The 24,911-nt window shown below is 45.2% G+C and overlaps 2 protein-coding genes across 8 annotated transcripts in view; one reads left to right on the top strand and one right to left on the bottom strand.

Annotated features, from left to right (window-relative positions):
• CNOT3 (CCR4-NOT transcription complex subunit 3) overlaps window positions 1-10,920 on the top strand; it is a 63,976-nt gene extending 53,056 nt beyond the window's left edge. For all 7 annotated transcript variants that reach the window (XM_070727844.1, XM_070727846.1, XM_070727849.1 and 4 more), the window contains 3 exons: window positions 1,258-1,390; window positions 1,578-1,703; window positions 9,622-10,920. In XM_070727844.1, the coding sequence (XP_070583945.1) occupies window positions 1,258-1,390; window positions 1,578-1,703; window positions 9,622-9,720 (358 nt within the window). In that variant the 3' untranslated portion in view covers window positions 9,721-10,920. The remainder of the gene's footprint in view (window positions 1-1,257; window positions 1,391-1,577; window positions 1,704-9,621) is intronic.
• A 1,195-nt stretch (window positions 10,921-12,115) lies between these two features.
• LENG1 (leukocyte receptor cluster member 1) lies at window positions 12,116-23,192 on the bottom strand. The gene is made up of 4 exons (XM_070727852.1): window positions 22,965-23,192; window positions 18,486-18,647; window positions 17,313-17,572; window positions 12,116-15,821 (listed from the first exon to the last, which is right to left on the bottom strand). The coding sequence occupies exons 1-4, from the start codon at window positions 23,094-23,096 to the stop codon at window positions 15,590-15,592; spliced, it is 786 nt and encodes a 261-aa protein (XP_070583953.1). The 5' UTR covers window positions 23,097-23,192; the 3' UTR covers window positions 12,116-15,589.
• Window positions 23,193-24,911: the final 1,719 nt, after the last annotated feature.

Here is a 24,911-nt window from a genome sequence, read left to right as displayed (position 1 = left end):
GAAGACATTTCACTTCTCAAGAGCTGAAGAAGCTTCTTGGATGGGAAGTGAAATGTATTCAAAGTAAAACCCAAGAAGTCCAGTTGGCATCGTGAAAAAAGCACCTTGGGGACTCCCTCCTAAGGTTAGGATGAGAATTCAGTCCATTGGAGGAAGAGGGAGGGAATGGAGCCTGACCACTTCAGTATCCAGGCTTCATATGGCCATCAGCTAAGAAAGGATTGAGGCCTAATACACGCCTCTTCTAACCAACTTTTCAAGATACGAACCCAGTGTTTAAGATTTTTTTGCCTCTTCTGAACTATTTTCACCTTATGAACCCAAGCCGCCACCACTGGGATGCCCCGCCTCCAGACTTCCGTTGCCACCTGAAGTGCTGCGATTCCCCTGAGCCTCCTTTCGCTGGGAATCCTGCCTCCAGACCTCCGTTGCCAGCCAAAGCACCCGTTCTTGCGCTGCTGGGATTCCCCTGATGCTCCCCTCCCTTGGAAACCCCACCTCCGGACTTCTGTTGCCAGACGTTCTTGTGCTGCTGGGATTTCCCTGAGGCTCCCCTCGCTGGAATTCCCTTCATTTTTGCCGGCGCTGCTTTGAATCCCAGCAAGGGGAGCCTCAGGGAAATCCCAGCAGCGCAAGAACAGGCGCTTTGGCTGGCAACGGAAATCCAGAGGTGGGGTTTCCCAACGAGGGGAGCCTCGGGAATCCCAGCAGCTCAAGAACGGGCGCTTCGGCTGGCAATGGAACTCCGGAGGCGGGGTTTCCCAGCGGCGCAGGGCAAAAGGGGTGAGTTTTGAGATTGCACACATTATTCGCTTTTACATTGATTCCTATGGGAAACATTGTTTCATCTTACAAACTTTTCTACTTAACGAACCTCATCACGGAACAAATTAAGTTCGTAAGATGAGGTACCACTGTATTGTTATTCCTCACTCAGGAATCTGTATCTTTATGCAGGGGAGAACTCACAGAAATCTTTTGAATCTCCTGATTTTCTCATCGTCTTATATTTCTGTCTTTTCTGCTCTTGTCCTCCCTTCTGTCTCTCTCTCTTTTTATTAAAAATAAATTTTATTTAAATACATATATACACCCAACACAGAGAACAATTCAAAAACATTTTAAAAGAAAATTGGATGAATGTGTAGCAAATCTATATAACGGTTCTAACTGTACTCACATTCTATTACATATCACTTTTTAAATACTTGTAAACCAGTTTTAAAATTGTTCTCCCTTCTTGTCCCCATCCCACAGGCAATACCTGCCTCGTAACCCCTGTCCAACTCCTCCATACCACCACCAGATGCCTCCTCCACACTCCGACACGGTGGAATTCTACCAGCGCCTCTCCACAGAGACTCTTTTCTTCATCTTCTACTACTTGGAGGTAACAGACAGCCCCTTCCCTCCCTCCACCAACCCCCCCCCCCCTTGGTAAACGTGGTGCTGCCTCTCCTCGCTGGGTCATACCGGAGGACTGCTTGGCCTGTGGGATGATCGGCAACTCTTCCCTCGACCTGCAAATCCTGCAGCTCTGTTCTGTCTCTCTCCCCCCCCCCACACACACTTTACAGGGTACGAAGGCACAATACCTGGCAGCAAAGGCACTGAAGAAGCAATCGTGGCGCTTCCATACGAAGTATATGATGTGGTTTCAGCGGCACGAAGAACCTAAGACCATCACTGATGAGTTTGAGCAGGTGAGGGCGACGGTAACGGGAGATGGACCCATCAGTACAATTTTACCTGTATTAGCAAGGACTAATGGTCCATTCCTTGCAGGAAGAACACAATTGAGCATGTATTTATTTTATTTATTATATGCTGCCCCACTCCCAAAGGACTCTGGGCAGCTTACAGCCAATAGACATAAAATACAATATAAAACCCCAGACATAAAAAACAATATAATGTCCATTTTTGAGCAGAGCACTTCATGGCATTTTGTGAGGGGAAATAGGCTCCAAAGATTTTTGAGCAATTCTAAAGTGAGGTCACAGTCAAATGGGTTTTTTTGTTATTGTTGCTGTTAACTATATATGCACACAGTGTTGACTCGAACCCAGAATTACAGTTGAAAGTCATTCTAATCATTAAGCAGGTCACCCTTTAACTACACTTGATTTTTTAATCTTTTTTTAGTGGTTGTTAAGCCAAACTGCAGTCCTCAGATGAATCCATTATCTACAATGGGTGTTGTTGTTTTTCCTTGCTGTGTCAAGCAGCCAAAAAATGGGAGAATGCTGAATGCTCAAAATGCAAGGGGGGGGGGAGGGGAGAAGAGAGAAAGGCATCAGAACTTTGAAACTGGGTTGTAGGCCTGGGGAGGTCCGTTGTAAATTTGAATGGTCACTGAGATAGTCTTTGTAAGTCAGAGGCTATCTGTAAAAACAGGTAAAAAGAAAATAAGCCCAGCTATATTCAGATTAGCATCAGACATGACCTTGTATTCATTGCAGCAGTGCAGGGTTTAGCTACCATACAAGTCATAAGGGGCATTTTTTTAAAAAAAACAACAACTGAAATAATAGAGGTTCAAACAACTATTCTTCCTTGACACAGCAAGGATAGGCCATAACTGTTCCAAATATCCCTTATGGAGCCTGAGGCATTGTTAAAGGTCATGGTCAACTTTTCTGCACTTGAAATAGTAGTTGTGCCTTCACCAGGGTTAAAAATGTAACGATAACTTTCCTGGGTAGAATAGAGAACATGGCAGAGCATTGGACAAAGACAGGAGAAGAGTTAACCAAATCAGGTTCCCATTTGGGAAAACTTGGTGATGTTTTCTTAGTTAATTAACTATCCTTCCATAAGAATTAGAAGTTGCTTTCCTATAATCAAATAAGCCTAAGCCAGGGCTCTTCTACGACAGGTGGATTTCAACTCCTAGAATTCCTGAACCAATTATGCTAGTTCAAGAATTCTGGGAGTTGCAGTCCACATGTTATAGAGAACCCAACTTTGGCTACTCCTGACCTAGGCTAAGCAAGTTCTACCGTGACTCCATGGATACATTTACAGATGAGGTGGTCCCATTTCTCTCTCTGCTGCAATCACTGGCATAAATGAATGAATGTAAATGTGGTCCATTACTCATGCCTGCTTCACATTCTTCAAAGAAAACAAGATGGAGGTCCTTTTGAGGCTGATGTCGGTCATCACCTGAAAAAATGACCGTGCCATTTTCCCATCACTCGAAACAGAAATAGGATTTATTTATTTATTATTATTTATTAATTAGATTTCTACGCCACCCTTCTCCTTAGACACAGGGTGGCTCACAACAAAGATGCTTTTGACTCTTCTCCCATGCCTCCTGGAAGGAGAGTCCAGCATGGGTTTAGCTCAAGTCTTATTGGTAGGACTGAGTTTCAAATTAACATAAATAAATAATAATTAGGTACCGCCCCCTTGCTGCCCCAAGTACCCAGTTTTAAAAAACTCAGTCGAGGTTAAGGACATGAGTTTTTTTCTCTCCCTTTAGGTTGAGTATAAGTAATGTAATTTAATTAAATTGTTTTTTCTTGAACCTTGTAATTTTTTTCCCTTTGTCTTTATATAGGTTCAACTTCTTCTGATGGGGTCTCTGCCCTCCGCGGGCACCACCCCCACCTTTTCTCCTTTTGGGGCCTCTTCTCTTCGCGGGTACTGCCCACCGAGGAGCAACTGGGCTTTTTTATTATATAGCATTGTGACCTGAAGGTCCAATCAGCCCATTCACCCCAGATGGGGGGGGTCCGTCCCTCCCCATTGTCGGGGGCGGCGGAAGCCTCAGACGCCGGAGTTTGAAGCCGCGGCGGCCATTGCAGCCGCCGAACAGCTGTTCAAGCCGGAGGGAGGCTTCTCAAGCCGCAACGAGGCAGATCGCGGCGAAACGACGGTTCCCGGCCGGGAATGAGGTCGCGGCGGCCATTACAGCCGCCGAACAGCTGATTGAGGGCTTGGCGAGCCGCAAGGGCTCGATTACTGTTAAAACTGCTGTTCCCGCCTTTTTAGATTGGCGAGGTGCCCTATGAGGCTAAAAGTTCTGTGAGCCCTCATAAACCGCCATCTTTGTATGTTTTGGCTTCATGCCAGGCAGCAAAAAAAATTTTTTGCCGTTGAATTGGCGCGAACTGGGCAGCTGGCCAAGTTGTCAGGGCTCTAAATCTGCCCAGAGACAGTTGACAAGGTCACGTGGGTGGCTCACAGCCAATCAAAGCCCGTTTAGCTGTCCAGCCTGCCTGCATGTCTTTACATGCGAGTGAGTGCTTGTTAATACTGTCAACAGTCTTGAGCTGCCTTGTGTTTTGTGCTTAATCGTGAGTACGCTGCCCCATATCAAAATAAGATATGGCTGACCAACTTGCCAGTGGGGAGGAGCAGGCCCAGCCAGTTCAGACACCTGTCAAAGGGAAGGATAAGGCCAGCAAGCCTAGGAGTAAGTCCTCCCAATCAAGCTCCTCTCTTCGTGAGGCTGAGAGGAAGATCAAGGCCCTGGAGCAGCGTTTGGAGGCGGCCTTGTCCCCCCCCATCGTAGGTGGACTGTCCATAGGCCCTTTCCAGCCTCTTCCTCCAGCTATTTCCATGGGTCTCCAGGGCACCGCAACTGAGAGGGACTGGTCCCCTGACAGGCAGGTCCTTCCTCCATTGCCATCAACTGCAGCAAGGCCTGAGAGGCCTTCATCCTCTCATAGCCAGGCACTGCCTCAGGGGGAGTTACAGACACCGTGTTATGTGCCTTCATCTACCTTCACCCCCACGGCAGCGGGGCTTAGAGACAATGCAGATGCTTGGCAGGCTTTTGCCCCTGCCATACAGGACATTGTGGCCAATGCATTTACGCAGGGCATAGCTGCGGCAACACAACGAGCCAATGTCTTTCCCTCTCAGCCTATCCAGCCCAGAGACATTTGGTCAGCACCACCGCCCCCGACTGGGTTGGGTTCTGTGTCCATTGACCACACTGATTTTGAGGAGGACAGTGACCACGGTGACGGCCTGTCAGATGATGAATTCACTGTTCCAGAGCAGCCAGCAGTGGCGGGACTTTTTAAACCCTCCTTGTATAGGGTTTTATTGCGCAAGGCAAAGCAAGCCTTAGATGTACCAGGAGCAACGCCATTAGTGGAGTCTTCAGACGGGCCACGCACCTCGGCTGCTCTATGCAAGGAACCCGCTAAGGAATCGGACAAGGTTCCTGCATTGGAGATTTTCCTTGAAAATGTCAAGCGCCCGTGGCAACATCCGGCGGCGGCGCAAGGGCCTTCTAACCTGGAACGCCGGTTTTATACTTTTGATGACAGCATGGAGACGCTGCTCCAGTTTTCCCCCATGGACAAGCCGGTGGCCACTTTGGTTTCCCGCACGGTTGTGCCTTCAGAGACGGCGGACAATTTGAAACCGGATGAAAGGAGAGCGGAAACTCTTCTCAAAAAGACCCACCAGATGGCCGCTTGGGCTCTTCGAGCAGCTTCCACGGCCTCCTTCTTCAGTCGGGCGTCCATTATGTGGATTCAGGAAGTTCAGGCGAGACTGGCTCCTGAAGAGACTCGACTGCGGCAGGACTTGAATAAGCTCCTCGCGACTGCGGAATTTTCCACAGATGCCACCCTGCATGCCGCGAAATTTGCCTCCAGGGCTATGGCTTCCACCATTGCGTCAAGGCGCCTGCTTTGGCTCAGGAACTGGCAGGTGGATGCCAAGTCCAAGTGGACTCTGTCTTCGGCTCCCTTTGAGGGTACAAAATTGTTCGGGGAGGCCCTAGATCCTGTCCTGGTGGAGGATAAGGATAAAAGAAAGGTCCTCCCAAGATCTTTCCGCCGCCAGGACCGCAGGGCTGGCCCGTACTCCCGTAGGCAGTCCTTTCGGTGGGACTCGTGGTCCGCCCCTTCACAGCAGACCAGACCTTACTCGCAGGGGGCCTTTTCCACATCCTACAGGAATGACCGACAGTATTCCCAGGAACGAGGCAGAGGTTTCTCCCAGACGAGACGCCCATACCGGGGATACCAACAACGGAACGCCAGACGTGCCAAGTGACTGCCTGGACGACATTCCTTTGGGGGGCAGGCTACAAAAGTTCAGCGACAGATGGCGAGCTACCACCTCAGACCCTTGGGTCTTAGCCACTATCTCGCAGGGGCTAAAGATCGAGTTTCTACACGATTCTCCAAACCATTTTACTGCCTGTCCGGTCCCCAGAGACTTCGAAAGGAGGTCTCTGTTAGATCAGGAAATTCTCCACCTTTTACAAATCCAGGCGATCGAACCTGTTCAGGACAATTCCAAGGGTACGGGATTCTATTCAAGGGTGTTCCTTGTACCCAAGGCCTCCGGGGGTTGCAGGCTCATCTTGAACCTCAAACGTCTCAACCAGTATATTCTGTACCGACGGTTCAAGATGGCCTCCCTCCGCTCCATCCTGGCCTCTGTTCGGGCAGGGGACCTGCTTACTTCAGTGGATCTAAAGGAGGCCTACCTGCACATTCCCATACACCCGTACCATCGACAATTTCTTCGATTCTGTCTACACAACGTCCATTACCAGTACAGGGCCATGCCCTTTGGCCTATCATCGGCCCCCCGTACCTTTACGAAGGTACTGGATGCACTACTGGCCGATCTGCGGTCCCGACCTATACGGATTCTCGCATATCTGGACGACATCTTACTTCTGTCTCCAACCCGCCAGAGGGCGCACAAGGACTTACGAACCACGATGTCTTGTCTACAGCGTCATGGTTTTACCATCAACATGCCAAAAAGCCATTTGGCTCCTGTCACCAGACTCATTCATCTGGGTGCGGTGATAGATACGGTCTCTCAAAGAGTGTATCTATCTCCGGAGAGACAGTACCGCATCTGTTCTCTCATAGGCGGCCTTCAGCAGAGCCGAACGGTGCCGTTGTCTTTCCTGTCAAAGGTACTCGGGACCCTGGTATCCTGTGTGGACATTGTCCCTTGGGCCCGTTACCATTATCGACTGCTCCAGTGGACCTTGCTCCCGTTTCAGCGTCGCAGACTGAGCCATACACACCGTCTAACCGTCGTGGGACGCGAGTTGCAACTCTCTCTCCGCTGGTGGAGATCTGCAGCACTGCGGCAGGGCACTTCCTTCGGACCATGCCATCACACGATCCTCACCACAGACGCCAGTCTGTTGGGGTGGGGGGCTCACATCCAGTCTCAGGTGGCTCAGGGCTTCTGGAGCCCCCAGGAGCTATGTCCAATAAACATCAATTTCTTGGAGTTGAGAGCTGTCCGCTTGGCCTTGCTGGCCTTCGCCACCTTACTGGAAGGTCACCACGTCCTTGTACGCACGGACAACGTAGCGACCAGGGCGCATTTAAATCACCAGGGTGGAACGCGCTCTCTCAGGTTGATGGAAGAGACGGTCCTCCTCTTCAACTGGGCGGAGACTCATCTTTCCTCCCTCCATGCAGAGCACATCGCGGGGGAGGACAACAAGCAGGCGGATTGGCTCAGTCGCCAGGAACTGGACCCGGCAGAGTGGCGGCTCGATCCGGACCTGTTTCAGGAAGTCTCGCGTCGGTTCGGGGAACCGGTGGTGGATCTCTTCGCTACCCCCCAGAATACCCAACTCCGGAGGTTCTACTCCCGGTTTCCAACTCCGGGAGCCGAAGGAGTCAATGCACTACATCTTCAGTGGCCAAAGGTCCTACTGTACGCCTTCCCCCCGATTCCACTCATTCCATCAGTGGTAAGGAAGATCCTGTCGGAGGAGGCGGAGGTGATCTTGCTAGCGCCTCATTGGCCTCGGAGACCGTGGTTTGCGGACCTCAGAGAACTGTCCATTTCTCCACCGTGGAGGATACCGGACGACCGGATATGCCTCAGCCAGGGGTTCGTGTACCACCCGGAACCTCAATGGTTTCACTTAACCGCATGGCATTTGAAGGGGACAGGTTGAGGAGCTGTCTCCTTCCCGAGAATGTTATCGCGACTATTCAAGCGGCTCGACGCCCTTCCACAGTCCGAATTTATCAGGCAACATGGGCAGCCTTTCATTCCTTCTGCAATGACAGGAACCTTCGACCACAGGATTCCTCAGTCATCCCTGTCCTGGAATTCTTGCAGAAGGGTTTGGAGAAAGGTTTGGCGCCAAACACGCTAAAACGTCAGGTCGCAGCGCTTGCCACCATTATAAAGCGGGACGATGGGGGACCTTTAACTAGTCACCCTTGGATTAAGGATTTTCTCAGAGGGGCTACCAACACGCATCCTCCTCCTGTTCGTCGTTTTCCCACATGGGACTTGACCTTGGTCCTTCAGGCCCTCACGGGACCACCGTTTGAACCGTTGAGAACTGTTCCATTGCGTTACCTTTCCTTTAAGACGGCCTTTTTGGTGGCAGTCACCTCGGCAAGGCGGGTTTCCGAACTGTCCGCCCTGTCGGTCAGATCAGACTTGTGTCAATTTTATCCAGACAGAGTTTGTTTACGTCTGGACCCCACCTTTCTTCCAAAGATTAACACTCACTTTCACAGGGCTCTAGAGCTGGTGTTACCGGATTTCTGTGCTCATGGTACTCACCCTTTAGAGCTTAAATGGCACAAGATAGACGTACGCAGAGCACTGAAGCTTTACATCAGGCGTACCGGCAGTTCACGCAAGACTGAGGCTTTGTTTGTTTCGTTTAGTGCTAGCAAACTGGGCCTCAAGGTATCTTCTAATACTATCAGCCAGTGGGTGAGACTATGTATAGTTGAGGCATACAAGGCGAGCGCAAGGACTCCACCGAGTGGTATACAGGCTCATTCGACAAGGAGTGCGGCTTCTTCGGCAGCTTGGGCGTCACAAGCTCCCCTTGAAGATATCTGCAGAGCCGCGGCCTGGAGTTCACCCACAACTTTTATTCGCCATTACAAATTGGACACCTTCGCTTCAGCTGAAGCTGCTTTTGGCAGACGGGTACTCCAGAAGGTGTGCGGGGAGGTACCACCCATGGTTCACAATCTCCCTCCCTGAACCTTGGACCTTGGGTATATCCCATGCTGGACTCTCCTTCCAGGAGGCATGGGAGAAGAACCGTTGTACCTACCTGAACGGTCTTCTCGATGCCCTGGAAGGAGAGTCCATACCCTCCCGAAGAACCATGGGAGTTTTGGTTTGATGATACTGTTTCTTATGTTATTATGGTTGTTAATAAAGTTCATTACCTTTACATCTTTTCGTTTTTTAAAACTGGGTACTTGGGGCAGCAAGGGGGCGGTACCTAATTATTATTTATTTATGTTAATTTGAAACTCAGTCCTACCAATAAGACTTGAGCTAAACCCATGCTGGACTCTCCTTCCAGGGCATCGAGAAGACCGTTCAGGTAGGTACAACGGTTCTTCTACACCTCACCGCATGTTTGATGTTACTACTTTTCTCCTCACACAAGGGAAGGCGTGAAGGAACTGCTTCCTCCTAAATTGCCAAAGTTGTAAAGTTGGAGGAACATTCTGAGAGGCACTTACACGAGAAGGAACCAGGCCCACTTAAAGCCACAGGACTCCCGCTTTCAAGTGGGAAGGAAGTTATCATTTAGCAACAGAGTCCAAGGTTCCTTTAGATTCAGTCAGTTAAGAGGTTACAAACTTTTTTGTGTGTTTTCTTGTTTCTGCTCAGGGCACTTACATCTACTTTGACTACGAGAAATGGGGCCAGCGCAAAAAGGAAGGTTTCACCTTTGAATACCGCTACCTGGAAGACCGGGACCTGCAGTGATGCCCTGGGGCCAACAGGGGGTGCCAAGTTTTCCTTCCAGAGACAGCTGTGGCGGTGTGCTGGGGGGCGTCGGCAAAGGAAGACCCACCTACCCCTCACCTCTTCCTCACCTTCCTCCCCAGATCACAAGCGGGGTGGAACGGGGGCAAGCCGCATGTTAAAAAAAAATGCATGCACATTTTTAAAAAATGACCGCAGGACGGAGGAGGGTCAGCGGCTACGGCAGGCTTCTCCTCTGCCTTTTCTTTGCTCTCTTCTGCCTATGAAGAGGTCAGAAACGGGGGGAAACTCCCTTCCTGCGCACCAGGTTTGGGTGCTATAATGGAAATTAAAAGGAAAAAAAAATGAATTTGAGAATCCCATCAAAACAGGCTTCCCCCGTTTTCCATTTTTGTGTGTGTTCTAAATAAGAGCATTTCAGCCCCGTAATTATTGCAGCAAACAAGAACACCCCAATTGCCAGACTTCCCCCCAAACCTTTTTTTTTTTTTTGGTGTGCACTCTCCGTCCCCATTTTGGCTAGATGCCCAAGTTTGAATTTATCAGGTCCCATCTGTGGTGACCGTTTTCCGACAACGCCCCCCACCCCACCCCACCTCCCCCCACTCTCGTCCACTTGCCACTACTGGAAATGGCAAAATAATAATAATAATAGGATTTGCAGATTTGGAAGCATCAACCTCAGGTTACAAAGGTTCCTGGTGACCATGGAAATTCTGGTGGATTGGCCCGTTTGTTTTTGGCCGCTATATTTTTTGACTTGCTTTTTTGGCAAGTTTGTAAGGAAACCCCGTTAAAGGCCATCCACCGTTGTCATGTCCTTAGTCCTCCTCCTTTGGAAAAGTCCCTTTCCTGACTGGAACTATGATTTGACAGATTATGCCTTCTGCCCATCCCTTTCTGCTGCTTCTCCTTTCCAACCTTCCAAAATATTGCCACCTAAAATTTGATTAAGAGCTTGTATCTAATTTGCTGCTCCTCCCACAGGAAGACACCCCCCTCTCCCCAATAAGACTTGCAATTTATTCCTAATTTGGAAAGGGAGACTTTTTTGGTGGGGGGGGGGGGAGGTGGGACTGATCTCTGTTCTCAACCAGCCCCCTGAACTGGAGCATCCTGCCCACGCCGCTGTTAAGATATTTTTTCGTAAGCCTATTTTCATTTTGGAAAATATTTATGAATAAATAGTTTTATATATGAGTGTTCTTCTTCTGTTGTACAGGGATGGCGGATGAAAACCACCAAACCTGAGGGGTGAGAGGGTGGTGGAAGTAAGGACTCCACAACCTTTTGGGATATGAGCTGCGAGTCAGAACAACGCACAATATATTCATGCCTTGACTGAAGGTTCCCTGGTAGATAGTCCTTGACAAACAACGATTGAGGCCAAAATTCTTGTTGCTAAGCAAAGCAGATATTAGGTGAAATTTCTCGCCACTGTTAAGTGAATCGGTGCTGTGGTTCAGTTAGTAACTCTTTTAAGTGGCTCTCCCATTGACTTTGCTTGTCAAAAGGTGATCATGTGATCCTGGGACACTGCAACCATCATAAATATGAATCAGTTGCCAAATTTACTTATTAATTGGGTTTGTATGCCGCCCCTCTCTGAGGGCTCGTTTGAATTTTGATCATGTGACCATGGGAATGCCAAAATGGTCATCACAAGTAACTTTTTCCAGTGCAGTTGTAACTTTGAACAGTCACTAAGTGAACTGTTGTAAGTTGAAAATTACCTGTATTGCCTCCAGTGCTGTCCTTTTGAGCCCATTTAAGGGCCAGAAGTTCACGTTCGCTGTACGTGAACTATTTATGCGGTGGCGGTAATGTCAACTTTCTCTACAAAGCCTGCTTAGAAGCCCAGCAAGAGCATCTATTTTTATAAGTATGACTAGAAGTAAATTTCCTTGGCCTGCTTTGAGCAAGGCCATTTACTAGTTTTTGTAGCAGTTTGTAATATTCCATAATAATATAGTTTATGGCTAACCAGGACAACATCAGCACCAGAAGGGAAATGCTTATTTGAACGATGAGGCAGCCAGATGTCAAGCAACATTTGAAGCAAATTGTGGCCACTTATTTCACAATCAATCTCAGGATCCTGCAGTAATCTGATCACAATCATGATTCTTTACAATACGTAGATAGCCTGCTACGCTTTAAGTCCAGTTACAAACCAATCTCAATTTCTCACAATAGAATAAGCCAATCAAAACTACATAATTGTTCAAGAAATATCCTTTGAAGATGTGCTTTTGCAGTTTCAAGTTATAGGCAATCTACAGTCCTGTTTTTACATAGTTTAGCTAATTAGCAGATGGTAATCTTTCCTACATCACTTAGCCTCCATTACCATGAAGTGCTCCAGTCTTTCACATCTAAAAAATAACACAACTACTGTCTCTGAATGCTTTTATTACAAGGCTAAATCTTTACAATGGGACAAAATCTTTCTCATGCTCATTTATTTAATGGCAGAAAGTCGCATAGAATAGAACAGAAATAGGAACCATAGAAATAGAATTTTTGACCAAGTGTGATTGGACACACAATGAATGTGTCAGTGGTACATACAAAGGATAGAATAGAGAGAAGGGGAGGTGGAGTAGCCATTTATGTTAAGGAAAGTCTAGAAACAACACTAATTCAAAATACATGTAAAGATCTGGAGACTCTGGGTTTGCATGCAAAATAAAGAAGGTTCTGTCATTAGAATTGGGGTGATCTATAGGCCTCCAGGGCAATCTGAGGAATATGACAAGATGGTTGATGAAATTACCCAAATGGCAGTAAAGGGAGATATTGTGGCTATGGGTGATTTCAACATGCCTGATGTTGACTGGAATATCCCCAGTGCCCTCACATGCAAAAGTAAGAATATAGTAGAGGCCTTTACAGGAGCAGCTCTGGCACAGCTGGTTAAGACACCGAGTAGAGGGGAGAATATTCTAGATTTAGTTTTTACGAATGGGAATTGGGTTTCAGAGGTTAAAGTGGGAGAAAATTTAGGTTGCAGTGACCATCTATGTGGTTTGATGTAAAAACTGATTGTGAGCAATCCTATACTGCAACCAAAGTATTGGATTTCAGAAAAACAAATTTTAATGCAACGAGGGAATATTTAAATAATTAATTAAAGGAGAGGGATAAAATGGCAGGAGCGAGCACCCAGTGGACTGTATTTAAAAAGGCCATCTTAAAAGCCACTGGACTGTATGTAAGGCAAATAACTAAAGGTAAAAGGAAGAAGAAACCGCTATGGTTTAGCAATGATGTAAGGGCTATAGTCAATGCAGAAAAGGCTGCCTATAGGAGGTATAAACAGTCTGGAAGTATAGCTGATAGAGAGGTGTATAAAATGAGACAGAAGGAGGCAAAACAGATAATATATGCTGCTAAAGCCTCAAAAGAGGAAGAAATTGCCAAATCTGTAAAGAAGGGGGATAAAACCTTCAGATATATTAGTGATAGGAAGAAGAAAAACTGCAGCATCACGAAGCTTAGTACCGGGAATAATACATGCATTGATGGGAATAAGGAGATTGCTGACCATTTCAATATCTACTTCTGTTTTCTCAAAAGACACCTTACAATATAATACTATAGATGGATATAGCATTGCTTCCAGCTGTACGGATTCAGCTCCAGTCATCTTAGAAGCCAATGTCTTAGAAGAACTTGAACAATTATAGATAAATAAGGCAATGGGTCCATATGGCATCCACCCCGGAGTTCTTAAAAGAACTCTCAGATTTGTCATTGCTACCCCCCTGATTGATTTGTTTAACCAATCCCTGTTAACAGGAGATGTTCCTGAGGACTGAGAATGGCCAGTGTTGTGCCTATCCACAAGAAGGGCAGTAAAGAAGCTGGTAACTACAGGCCAGTTAGCTTGACATCAGTTATCGTTAAAATGATGGAGACTCTACTCAAAAAGAGGATAAATCAGCACCTAAAACAACAATAACTTCCTGGACCCAAATCAGCATGGCTTTACTGAAGGCAAATCATGTCAGACTGATCTCATTGATTTCTTTGATATGTCACAAAGGTGTTGGATGAAGGTGGTGCCGTGGATATTGCCTATCGACTTCAGCAAAGCCTTTGATACGGTTCCACATAAAGAGCTGATAGATAAATTAGTGAAGATTGAACTTAATCCCTGGATAGTTCCGTGGATTTGCAGCTGGCTGAAGAGTAGACAAGAGAGTGTTATTGTAAATGGTGAGTATTCTAAGCAGAGACAGGTTACAAGCAGTGTGCCACAAGGATCTGTTCTGGGTTCTATTCTTTTTAATATGTTTGTGAGTGACATGGGGGAAGGTTTGGTAGGGAAAGTTTGCCTATTTGCCAATGACTCTAAAGTGTGCAATAGGGTTGATATTCCTGGAGGGGTCTGTAATATAGTAAATGATTTAGCTTTACTAGATAAATGGTCAAAGCAATGGAAACTGCAGTTTAATGTTTCCAAATATAAAATAATGCACTTGGGGGAAAGGAATCCTCAATCTGAGTATTGTATTGGCAGTTCTGTGTTAGCAAAAACTTCAGAAGAGAAGGATTTAGGGGTAGTGATTTCTGACAGTCTCAAAATGGGTGAGCAGTGTGGTCGGGCGGTAGGAAAATCAAGTAGGATGCTTGGCTGCATAGCTAGAGGTATAACAAGCAGGAAGAGGGTGATTGTGATCCTGCTGTATAGAGCGCTGGTGAGACCACATTTGGAATACTGTGTTCAGTTCTGGAGACCTCACCTACAAAAAGATATTGATAAAATTGAATGAATCTAAAGATGGGCTACAAAAATGGTGGAATATTTTAAGCATAAAACGTATCAGGAAAGACTTAATGAACTCAATCTGTATAGTCTGGAGGACAGAAGGAAAAGGGGGGTCATGATCAAAACATTTAAATATGTTAAAGGGTTAAATAAGGTTCAGGAGGGAAGTGTTTTTAATAGGAAAGTGAACACAAGAACAAGCGGACACAATCTGAAGTTAGTTGGGGGAAGATCAAAAGCAACATGAGAAAATATTATTTTACTGAAAGAGTAGTATAGATCCTTGGAACAAACTTCCAGCAGACATGGTTGGTAAATCCACAGTAACTGAATTTAAACATGCCTGGGATAAACATGTATCGATCCTAAGATAAAAATACAGGAAATAGTATAAGGGCAGACTAGATGGATCATGAGGTCTTTTTCTGCCGTCAGTCTTCTATGTTTCTAAAGGTGAATTACACTGAATTACAACAGGAGGAGAACTGGCAATGCTAATTTTGACAACTAATTGGACCACATACACACAAAGAAAGAATGACTCCTCACCACTTCCAGGATCTTCCCCATTCATTCTTGAAGAAGTCTTAGTGTATCCCAGGTTTGGTGTTATTTGGCTAGTACCACCTCTTAGGGCAGTAAACTAATATTTTGAGACAGATGTACATGGCGCTACCTCAGTTCTCCACACTATAAGAGATGGGTTAGCTGCTGCTGCATTTACAATTAAATTCAGAATCATCGACATGGTGCCCATAAAACATTTTCAGGAAGGCTATAAAGAATAAAGCACATAAGTTACTGGACCAGGAAATTGTATCCTTTATCAATCCAGCTTTGTGATTTTTTTAAAAATTTTCTGGCAGTTCGAACAAACAGGAAAAACAGATTTATTAATTGCTTGCCTGATTTTCCTTGCTCAATATTGTGTTCCAGAGAATGATAATTATAATTGAGTAAAAGTCATCCTAGAAGCCATATGACAAGTCATTTTTGGCCTGATTCTGCAGGTTTATGGCCAGGAATTCTATGAAGCATTTTGCACTGAACATTTTCAGCTGAAGGATCTGGTTTGACTAGCCAGATTTCCTGTTTTTATACCCACTCAACTCGACTGTCTTTCACTGCTCTCTGTCTTGCCAGCTGGGGGTTGAACTGTGAGTTGTAGCCACGTTTTCTTTCATCCATTTCCTCTTCCTCCTGGTGTGGACCCATTCCAGATCTCTGGGCAAGAAGCGATTCAGTCCGAGCTTGTTCTGCCCGTTCCCTCTGCAACCTTTCCTGCCGGAGCTGCTCCAGAGAGCATGATGGGGAAGAAGATGGAGGCCTGTAAAGAAAAGGGGAAAGCAATCAGACTCAACCCTGATAAGACGGAGTGGCTGTGGGATTTGCCTCCCAGGGACAACTCCATCTGTCCGTCCATTACCCTGGGAGGGGGGGGAATTATTGACCCCCCCCCTCAGAGATGGTCCGCAACTTGGGCGTCCTCCTCGATCCACAGCTTACGTTAGAGAACCATCTTTTCAGCTGTGGCGAGGGGGGTGTTTGCCCAGGTTCGCCTGGTGCACCAGTTGCGGCCCTATCTGGACCGGGACTCACTACTCACAGTCACTCATGCCCTCATCACCTCGAGGTTCGACTACTGTAATGATCTCTACATGGGGCTACCTCTGAAGAGTGTTTGGAAACTTATGATCGTGCAGAATGCAGCTACGAGAGCAATCTTTCCAGCTAACTTCTTCTGACAAGCAAAATCAACGAGGGAAGCCAGATTCACTTAAAAACTGCAGCGATTCGCTTATCAACTGTGACCAAAAGGTCATAAAATGCATAACTCACTTAACAACTGTCTTGCTTAGCAATGGAAATTTGGGGCTCCATTGTAGTGACAGGTCGAGGCCTATCTGTATAGCTTAGTAGTACAGATCTGGTTCTATATTCCTCAGGCCCTGGTTAAAACTAGCATAACAACATAAGACCCTAAGAAGAGCCATGCTGAATCAGGCCAAAGCCCATCGAGTCCAGCATTCTGTGTCCCACAGTGGCCCACTAATTATCCATGGGGATCTTGAGCAGAAAGAGAAGGCAACCCCCCCCCCCCTTTCCCTTGATCCCCAACAAATGGTACTCATGAGAATCCTGCCTGCCTCAACCAACCTAGAGGCGGCACTTGGACATCCCTTTCAATAACCACTGATACACTTGGCATCCATGAATCTGTCCAATCCTGCCTTGAAGCTATCCAGGCTGACACCTGTCACGACCTCTTCTGGAAGTGAATTCCATAAACCAACGACCCTCTGGATGAAGAAATATTTCCCTTGATTTGTCCTCACTTTCTTACCTATGAGCTTTAGGGAGTGCCCCCTCGTCCTAGTATTGTGTGATAGAGAAAATAATTTTTCTCTATCCACCTTTTCTATCCCATGCATGATTTTATACACTTCGATCCAGCCTCACGAAGGTAGCTTGGCAGCCATATACAAAATCTAATCTAATCCTCAAACATCAAATAGGCCTACCACCTCTACATACTGCTTTCCAGGCTGATAAGTCTTCTCCCAACATTGGCCCCAAACCCTCCACCTTCATATTTCTCTAAATATCAACCTCAAGTTTGCTTCTTGCAGCATTCAATTACAGGTTGATATTCTACCTACATCAACTATGGGCTTCCATTTAGCGTCAATTCAGTTTCTGTTCCTGACAAAGAACAAGTAGTTGTGGATGCTCTGGAAAAACAGATCCTCCATCCAACAGCCATTTTGCTGCTCGATATTGATTGTTTTCCTGAGTGCACAGCAAAAAGTATACCCACCTAAGTGCTACGTTTCCTTTGCTTTCGTTGTGATTCACTTTTCCTTTTCCTTTCTTTTCTTCTTTCTTATGAGAGCACTTCTTCTTGTATAAATGTTTCGCCATCTCAGCCAGGGGGTCCAGCCTTCCCTTACGCTTCTCATCCTTGGCATTGGTTTTGCTAGGATCTGGCAACTCCTGATACCAGGGAATGGAGGTTTGAGACTCCGCTGAACTTTGGCCCAAGTAAGTCAGGATTCCCAGAGCTTTTTCCTTTCGCTCCTGTAAGGGATAAAACACCAAGAAAATTACTCATGCTATCCATCCATCCAACCATCCATTCAGCCCCTCCCCACACACATATTCTAGTGCTCCAGGTATATATTTCCTGTTTGTTTAATTTTAACTGTGGGTTTTTAGTGTAGAGTTTTGTGTAGATTTCTAACATGTTGCAAGCTGCCCTGAGTCTCAGGAGAAGGGCGGCATAGAAATCAATCAAACAAACAAACAAAATTCTATCCGAAGGAGTATTTCCCTGTTCTTCTTCAAAAGAAACTACTTATTGTGGATTCAGTAAACTCCCTGGGACTAAATGCAAAATATCACTCAATAATAATTTCTTGACAGGTTTTAATTAACAGTTTAAAGCACAAGAACATGATTATTTAGGATAGAAACTTAGCTGAAGTTGTCTGAAGGTTGTATCATGGCAACAGGACTTTTTTTTGTTAGTTTGTGATCTTTCAATGTTCCTCCAAGCAACAACATCAGACAGAGCGAGCTAGCTGGGCAGAGAGTCATTGGAATGTACCAACTCTTGCCAGGACAACAGGGGTTTCCTCTACAAAATGCATTGCAATGTCAATGAAAACTCTCAATTCATCCATGCAAGTGTCTGAAAGTTGAATCCAATTTCAGACACTTTTGCCTGGATGACTGAGAGTTTTCACTGACACATTAGCCTAATGTTTAGATAACCAGGAAGAAAAAATGCATTTAGTGTTTTAAAAAAAACCCTAATCAGGATTTTATTTATTTATTGACTGCAGATTTATTTAATATATTTAAAAGGTCTGTACCCAAATATTAATACCGTCTATCCTTCATTCTCAGAACCCATAAGCAGAAGTCTCAAGGCTTTCAGTGCCCACTTAGGTAATTTTGGCAAACTGCATTCCTACTTTTCCAACATTACCTTTTCCTGCTTCTTCTCCTCCTCATACTCTTTGTTGCCGCTCTCTTGCAACGCCTGAAAGAGGTTAAGATGTCCTGAGGGCTTTTCTGAATCCAAAGCAACAAGGTCTGAGCCACTCTTATCTGACAGACGTGCCTTCTTCCGTAAGAATTCAGTCCTGGCCTAAAATCAAAGGCAGATATTTATCCAAGGCTCACTTGGGACAATGCCGCAATTTGTCCAAGACAACATCCTAAATACTGTGTCAAGTCAGAGCAAGTAAGGTGATAATAAAAACAAATCTAGCATATTCAATTTATAGAGTCTATATTTAATTATTGTATAGAAACATAGAAGACTGACGGCAGAAAAAGACCTCAAGATCCATCTAGCCTGCCTTTATACTACTTTCTGTATTTTATCTTAGGATGGATCTATGTTTATCCCAGGCCTGTTTAAATTCAGTTACTGTGGATTTACCAACCACGTCTGCTGGAAGTTTGTTCCAAGGATCTACTACTCTTTCAGTAAAATAATACTTTCTCACGTTGCTTTTGATCTTTCCCCCCACTAACTTCAGATTGTGTCCCCTTGTTCTTGTGTTCACTATTTAAACAGAATGTAGATAAATCAGCCAATCTTTAAATTAGGCTCTACTAGATCGCCTCAGATGATAGGAGTACACTAATACAATCAAGAACACAAATAATGGCAAATCCGTGATTTTGAACATTTCCCTTATTATTTTGTATCATTCTCTATGTATCAACAATCACATTTCCAACTTTTTAATCTCTCACATTGATCTTTTCCTACATTAATTATTTGTATCCTATGACAACCAATAAGTGTTGCACCTCATGATTCTAAACAAAAGTATCTTTTCTTTTATGTAAACTGAGAGTCTATGCACCAAAGATACATTCCTTATGTGTCAAATCACATTTGGTCAAAAAAGAATTACATTCTATTATACAAGATAATTGACTGCCTGTGATACCGGTGTCGTAATAAAGATAAATTATTCAATTCAGGATATACAGACTGTATCAGAAAAGGCGAAAAAATATTAAAAGAATGTTAGGATGTAAGTGTGGAAGAAGTCCAGAAAAAAGTACTTTGATACATCACACAGAGCATCTTATAAACACTTTGTCAGTTTTCTTCTTTCTTCCATTGATCTAATAATAGCAGAAGAAATCCTGATTTCAATCAAACCCCTGATTAAGTAGAATCTATTTTGGCTAATAATTTAGTTCCTCAGTTTTAAACCTTTCAGACCAGCTATTCTTAAATCAGGCTTTTCTCAAATTTCATCCATTCAGGCCACATGTGCAGAAGAATCCCAGATACTAAATACTGCTTCACATTCAAAATTAGTTGCCAATTAAAACCTAGCATACAACTGCTGTCTTTCATAAAGCTCCAAATATCAGGCACTGTGTTCGAGGTTGAGGCTCTAGAGTGTGCCAAGCGATCAGTCTCCTCCATCTGTGAAAGACTCTTGGTTTTCTCATCTACTATGTATCTTGGTTTGTGTGTGTGTGCGTTGTTTTATTGTTATCAATGATCCCCAATCAGAGTCATTGTAGAGATAGGCAGGTCTGTATACTGCTCAAAAAAAATAAAGGGAACACTCAAATAACACATCCTAGATCTGAATGAATGAATGAAATATTCTCACTGAATACTTTGTTCGGTACAAAGTTGAACGTGCACAACAGCATGTGAAGTTGATTGCCAATCAGTGTTGCTTCCTAAGTGGAGTTTGATTTCACAGAAGTTTGATTTACTTGGAGTTATACCTCGTCTTAGGAACGCCTCTTCATACGAACTTTTCGTGATATGAACCCAGTGTTTAAGATTTGTTTGCCTTGTCTTAAGAACCGTCTCATTAACCCGAGCCCGGGTGCGTGGGCTCTCTTAGTGCCGCAGGGATTCTCCCTGCCTCGTGACTGCCCCCGCTGGGATTTCCCAATGGACAGTGGTGGTACACACACACACACACGGCAAACTCCCCCCCCCCCCAGGCTCGAGAACTGTCTTAATTGGAAATAAAAGCTGTGAAAAGAGAAGCGGAAGCGAGGAGAGTGCGCCCTCCACCTCCTCCGATTGATCCTGCTCCTCACGGAACAAACAAGAGGCCAAAAAAGTGAAAAGGGAGAGAGCGCAGCTGTTGGGGATGACGGCACGCGCAAGTGGGTGGGGAGAAGGAGGAGGTGGAATGAACACCGCGCAGCTCGGGATCACAGCGCTGCCCCCCAGACCAAGTTCTGCAGTGCAACACACACACCCTTCCAAACTGCATGGCCAAGTCTCTTGTTTCCCCCTCCATTGGCTTTGGGGGCACGTTAATAGAAGGATTTTTCAGTCCCTCCCACCCAGCCTGTGTGGAAGTCAGGCTGAGGGGAAACCCCACCGGCAGCTGTGCTTGGCACGGGACCAGAGCTCGGAGCGCTCCTGGCCCACGTGAGGAATTAGAAGGATGCTCGTGGGGCAGGATGGGCAGAGCTGGGCGGAGGAGGAAGAGAAAGCAAGGAGGAGAGAGGAGGAAAGGAAGAGGAGGAAGGGAGGAGGAAGAGGAGAAGGGGAAGAGATGAAAGGAATCCTGTAACCAACCCATCCACCCCCTCCTCAAAGCCCCTTCGTTCCTTCTTTCCCCAAGCTGTGCCAGCGCTGCCCTGTGCTCTAGAAGACACAGGGGAAGAGAGATCGCTTTCTTCCCAGCCCTGCATGCCGTCCGTCCCCCCACGCCTCCTCTTCCTCCGCTTTGCTGGCATGCAGGGATCCAGACTATCTTCAAGACTGCCTTCTCCTGCATAGCTCCCAGTGACCGATAAGAGCCCACAAAGTAGGCCTTCTTTGGGTCCTGTCAGCCAAATAATGTCAACTGGCGGGGCCACAGGGGAGGGCCTTCTCTGTGGTGGCTCCAGCTCTCTGGAACCAGCTGCCTTCAGAAATCCACATCCTCTCCACCCTACTGGCCTTCTGCAAAGCTGTAAAGTCCTGGTTCTTCTGGCAGGTCTGGGGCTGTTGATTGAATGAGATACTGTCCAGATCCGGCCATGAATGATATTGAGAGATATGTATATATTAGGGGTTTAATTAATGTATTTTATATTGTTTTAAATATTGCTTTTCTTTATTAGAACCCGCCTAGAGTCCTCTGTGATTTGGGAAGTGAGATAGGCAGGTAGGTAAATAAATGTAAATCAAATCTCTGGTTAAATAAAACTATATCAGCCTTTTCAGTGGATGGCCCATATCATTAGAATATCTTCCTCCCAGAAATATAAAAAAATCTCATTCTTAAGAACGTAAGAACATAAAAAGAGCCATGCTGAATCAGGCCAAAGCCCATCGAGTCCAGCATTCTGCGTCACACAGTGACCCACCAATTGTCCATGGGGATCTTGAGCAGAAAGAGAAGGCAAGACCCTCCCTTTTCCTCGACCCCCAACAAATGGTACTCAAGGGAATCCTGCCTGCCTCAAACCAAACATAGAGGCGGCACTTGGATATCCATTTCAATAACCACTGATACACTCGGCATCTATGAATCTGTCTAATCCTGCCTTGAAGCTATCAAAGCTGACAGCTGTCACGACCTCTTCTGGAAGTGAATTCCATAAACCAATGACCCTCTGGGTGAATAAATATTTCCCTTTATTTATCCTTGCTTTCTTACCTATGAGCTTTAGGGAGTGCCCCCTTGTCTTAGTATTGTATGATATCCACCTTTTCTATCCCATGCATGATTTTATACACTTTGATCAAGTCACCCCTTAAACGCCGTCTTTCAAGGCTGAAGAGCCCCAGAGACCATTCTTGGACTATGTAAGAACACCCCAAATATAACTTTCAGGCTCAAGTCATATTTCTGATTTGTTTAAATGCTTTTTTGGAAAAAAAACTGAGGATACTTCTGTTACGGAACATAGAAAATTGAACAAGGTGGCAGGCGGTTTGATTTTGATAACAATGGAATGCCATTGTTGTCAAAAACCAAACTGGCACCTTGTTCAGATTTTAATCCATGCAAGAAGATGAGTGCAGAATTATTCTGAATGCAGAATGCATCAGTAGATAGAATCCAGACAGAATGTTTAGATTCCCTTTAATACTTTAGCACTGCAACTCTTCCTGAACAGGAGCCAATTGGGAATTACGTAGATCCCTGGAAATAATTTTGACCTCACTTCCACATTAGGGATTTAAAATTGTCCATTTGCAAGCATTTAACTTTTATGGGTTTGATTAGATACGTGTAATGAAGTATAACTCCAAACTCGCTATAAAAAGAAATACATTTTATATTCATTTCTTTCCCCAGAACTGACACATTTCCTTTAGAGAAAAAACAAAAAAAGATGGACAAAATCCGCATGCGCATTAGAATGTTTTTAAACTAGTGTCACTACTTGGAATCAGCGCATGCGCAATAATTCCAAACCACAAGCGTACTGCCCGTTTTGCGCATGCCCTTTCATGACGACCTACCTCCTGTTCAGCTAAGAGCACTCGGGCCTCCCTCTTTTGCCGTTGAAGTTCAGCCTCTGCTTCATCCCGTCGTACGCGAGCCACATTGTCTTTGTTGCGGACGTGCCACGACTTCTTGGGAAGAATATTCATTTCCGCTGCTTACGAGAGTGTTAAAATCTCCACAAATGCCCTCAGTTTCCTGAATCGTTCTTCGCCGGGTACCGTCGAGCTCCGCCCCTTTGCTCTATTTAGGGGCGCGGCCGTTGCCTCCGTACTGTACGTGCCTCATTGCGTCTATCGCGCGAATGCAGGAGGGGCTGGTTCGTCCGGAGTTCTCATTGGCTCATCTTTATTCCCACCCGCTATTTGATTGGTTTAGCCTAGTGCTTGGTCACATGCTATGTGGAGAATTCTGGGAGATAAAGTCCACAGGTGAAAAGTGGCGAGGTTTGGGTAATCAGTGGTTTGGATTGATCACTCTTCGAATCGAGAATAAAGTTTATTGAATGCTGAAAAATCTCTCTTGTGGTTGTGACACCAGGAGCCGCGTTCGCTTTAAAACACACTAGCATTTCCCCAGTAGGGATCGCAGCGCGAGACTTCTTCCCCACCCACCCGGATGCCGCCATTTGGGTCCTTTTGCCATCTGCGCATGCGTTAAGTTTTACCCAATGAGTAAAAGAACCCAAATGGCGGAGTCCGAGCGGTGGGGGGAAGTCTCGTGCTGCTATCGCTACCGGCTCTATGACGGACGTGCTTGCAACGTTGCTTGAAAGGAAAAGACTTGACATCAGGAACTCTGCTCACAGCATTTGGATGACTACAATGTACTCTGCAGGGACTCCCTTATAAAATCACTCAGTCTTTTAAATGTAGTGTTTCCCAACCTTAGCCATTTTAAGATGTGTGAACTTCAGCTCCCGGCATACCCTCGCCATTTTAAGATGAATCGACTTTAATTTCTAGAATTGAATCTGGGAGTTGGAGTCCACATACCTTAAAATTACTATGGTTGGCGTAATGCTTAAAGGCGCTAGCCTAGAAATCAGGAGGCTGCGAGTTCTAGTTCTGTTTTAGGCATGAAAAACCATCTTTAGGCATGAAAAACCATTTTTAAGCCGGTCACTGTCTCAACCCAACTCGCCTCAGGGTGGAAAATAGAAACGGGAAGAAGTATTAAGTATGTTCACTGCCTTGAGTTACTGATAAAGAAATAAAGATGAAATTAAAATAAACTCATAAACCATGGAACATTTATTTTTATTATTATTATTATTATTTTTATTATTATTTTTATTATTATTTGTATGCCACCCTTAACCAAAAACTCGGGGTGGCTCACAGGATACAAAAACAACACAACAAATTTATTTATTTATTTATTTATTACTTGGATTTGTATGCCGCCCCTCTCCGAAGACTCTATTTAATTAAAAATTACTACTAAAATCCCATATATATTAAAATTAGTCAGCCAATTCATTCACAACCACACGTTATATCTCCTAAATGGGAAGTGCTCCAGGTCCTGAATTGGCCACCAATACATTTCCAGAGGCAGTTTAGAGTTGCGCTACTTTCTCCTAGCGGAATTGACCCATTTGGTATATGCTTCTGAGCAAAAAAACGTTAGTGGTCCCCCTTTGGGAGATTATAAATTTTACTTTCGTGTTCTACCCCTTATTTGTAGAATAGAATCCCCCTTGAGATTAAGTTCGTACCTTCCCAGAAATTGAGGAAAACACCTTTTCCAGAAGCCATATGGAGAATGATGGGCCTGTATCATCAAGGGTATCGTTCTGTTGAATTTATGGGTTTTATGTTCTGTTTTTACCATTTTCCCAGTATTAACGAGCACAAGGTTATGTCGATAGCTGTTATACACAAAATAAATACAATCTTGACAGGTGCAAGATTGAGCAAGATTGGCTTTCTGTATCTGTTTGCTGTTGTCTAAAAGTCGTC

Source organism: Erythrolamprus reginae, chromosome Z, assembly GCF_031021105.1.
Source record: "Erythrolamprus reginae isolate rEryReg1 chromosome Z, rEryReg1.hap1, whole genome shotgun sequence".
In the NCBI taxonomy this organism is placed as follows: Eukaryota; Metazoa; Chordata; class Lepidosauria; order Squamata; family Dipsadidae; genus Erythrolamprus; species Erythrolamprus reginae.
Note: the sequence above shows the minus strand (reverse complement) of the source record. Positions and strands in the feature narration are given on the sequence as shown.

What these genes read in the sequence shown, in the direction of transcription:
- LENG1 (XM_070727852.1), bottom strand. Translation starts at nt 23,096, where the DNA reads ATGAATATTCTTCCCAAGAAGTCGTGGCACGTCCGCAACAAAGACAAT. An exon ending in TGCTCTTAGCTGAACAGGAG is followed by an intron (nt 18,648 to 22,964) that starts GTAGGTCGTCAT and finishes CTTTGATTTTAG; the next exon opens with GCCAGGACTGAATTCTTACG. An exon ending in AGGAGAAGAAGCAGGAAAAG is followed by an intron (nt 17,573 to 18,485) that starts GTAATGTTGGAA and finishes TATCCCTTACAG; the next exon opens with GAGCGAAAGGAAAAAGCTCT.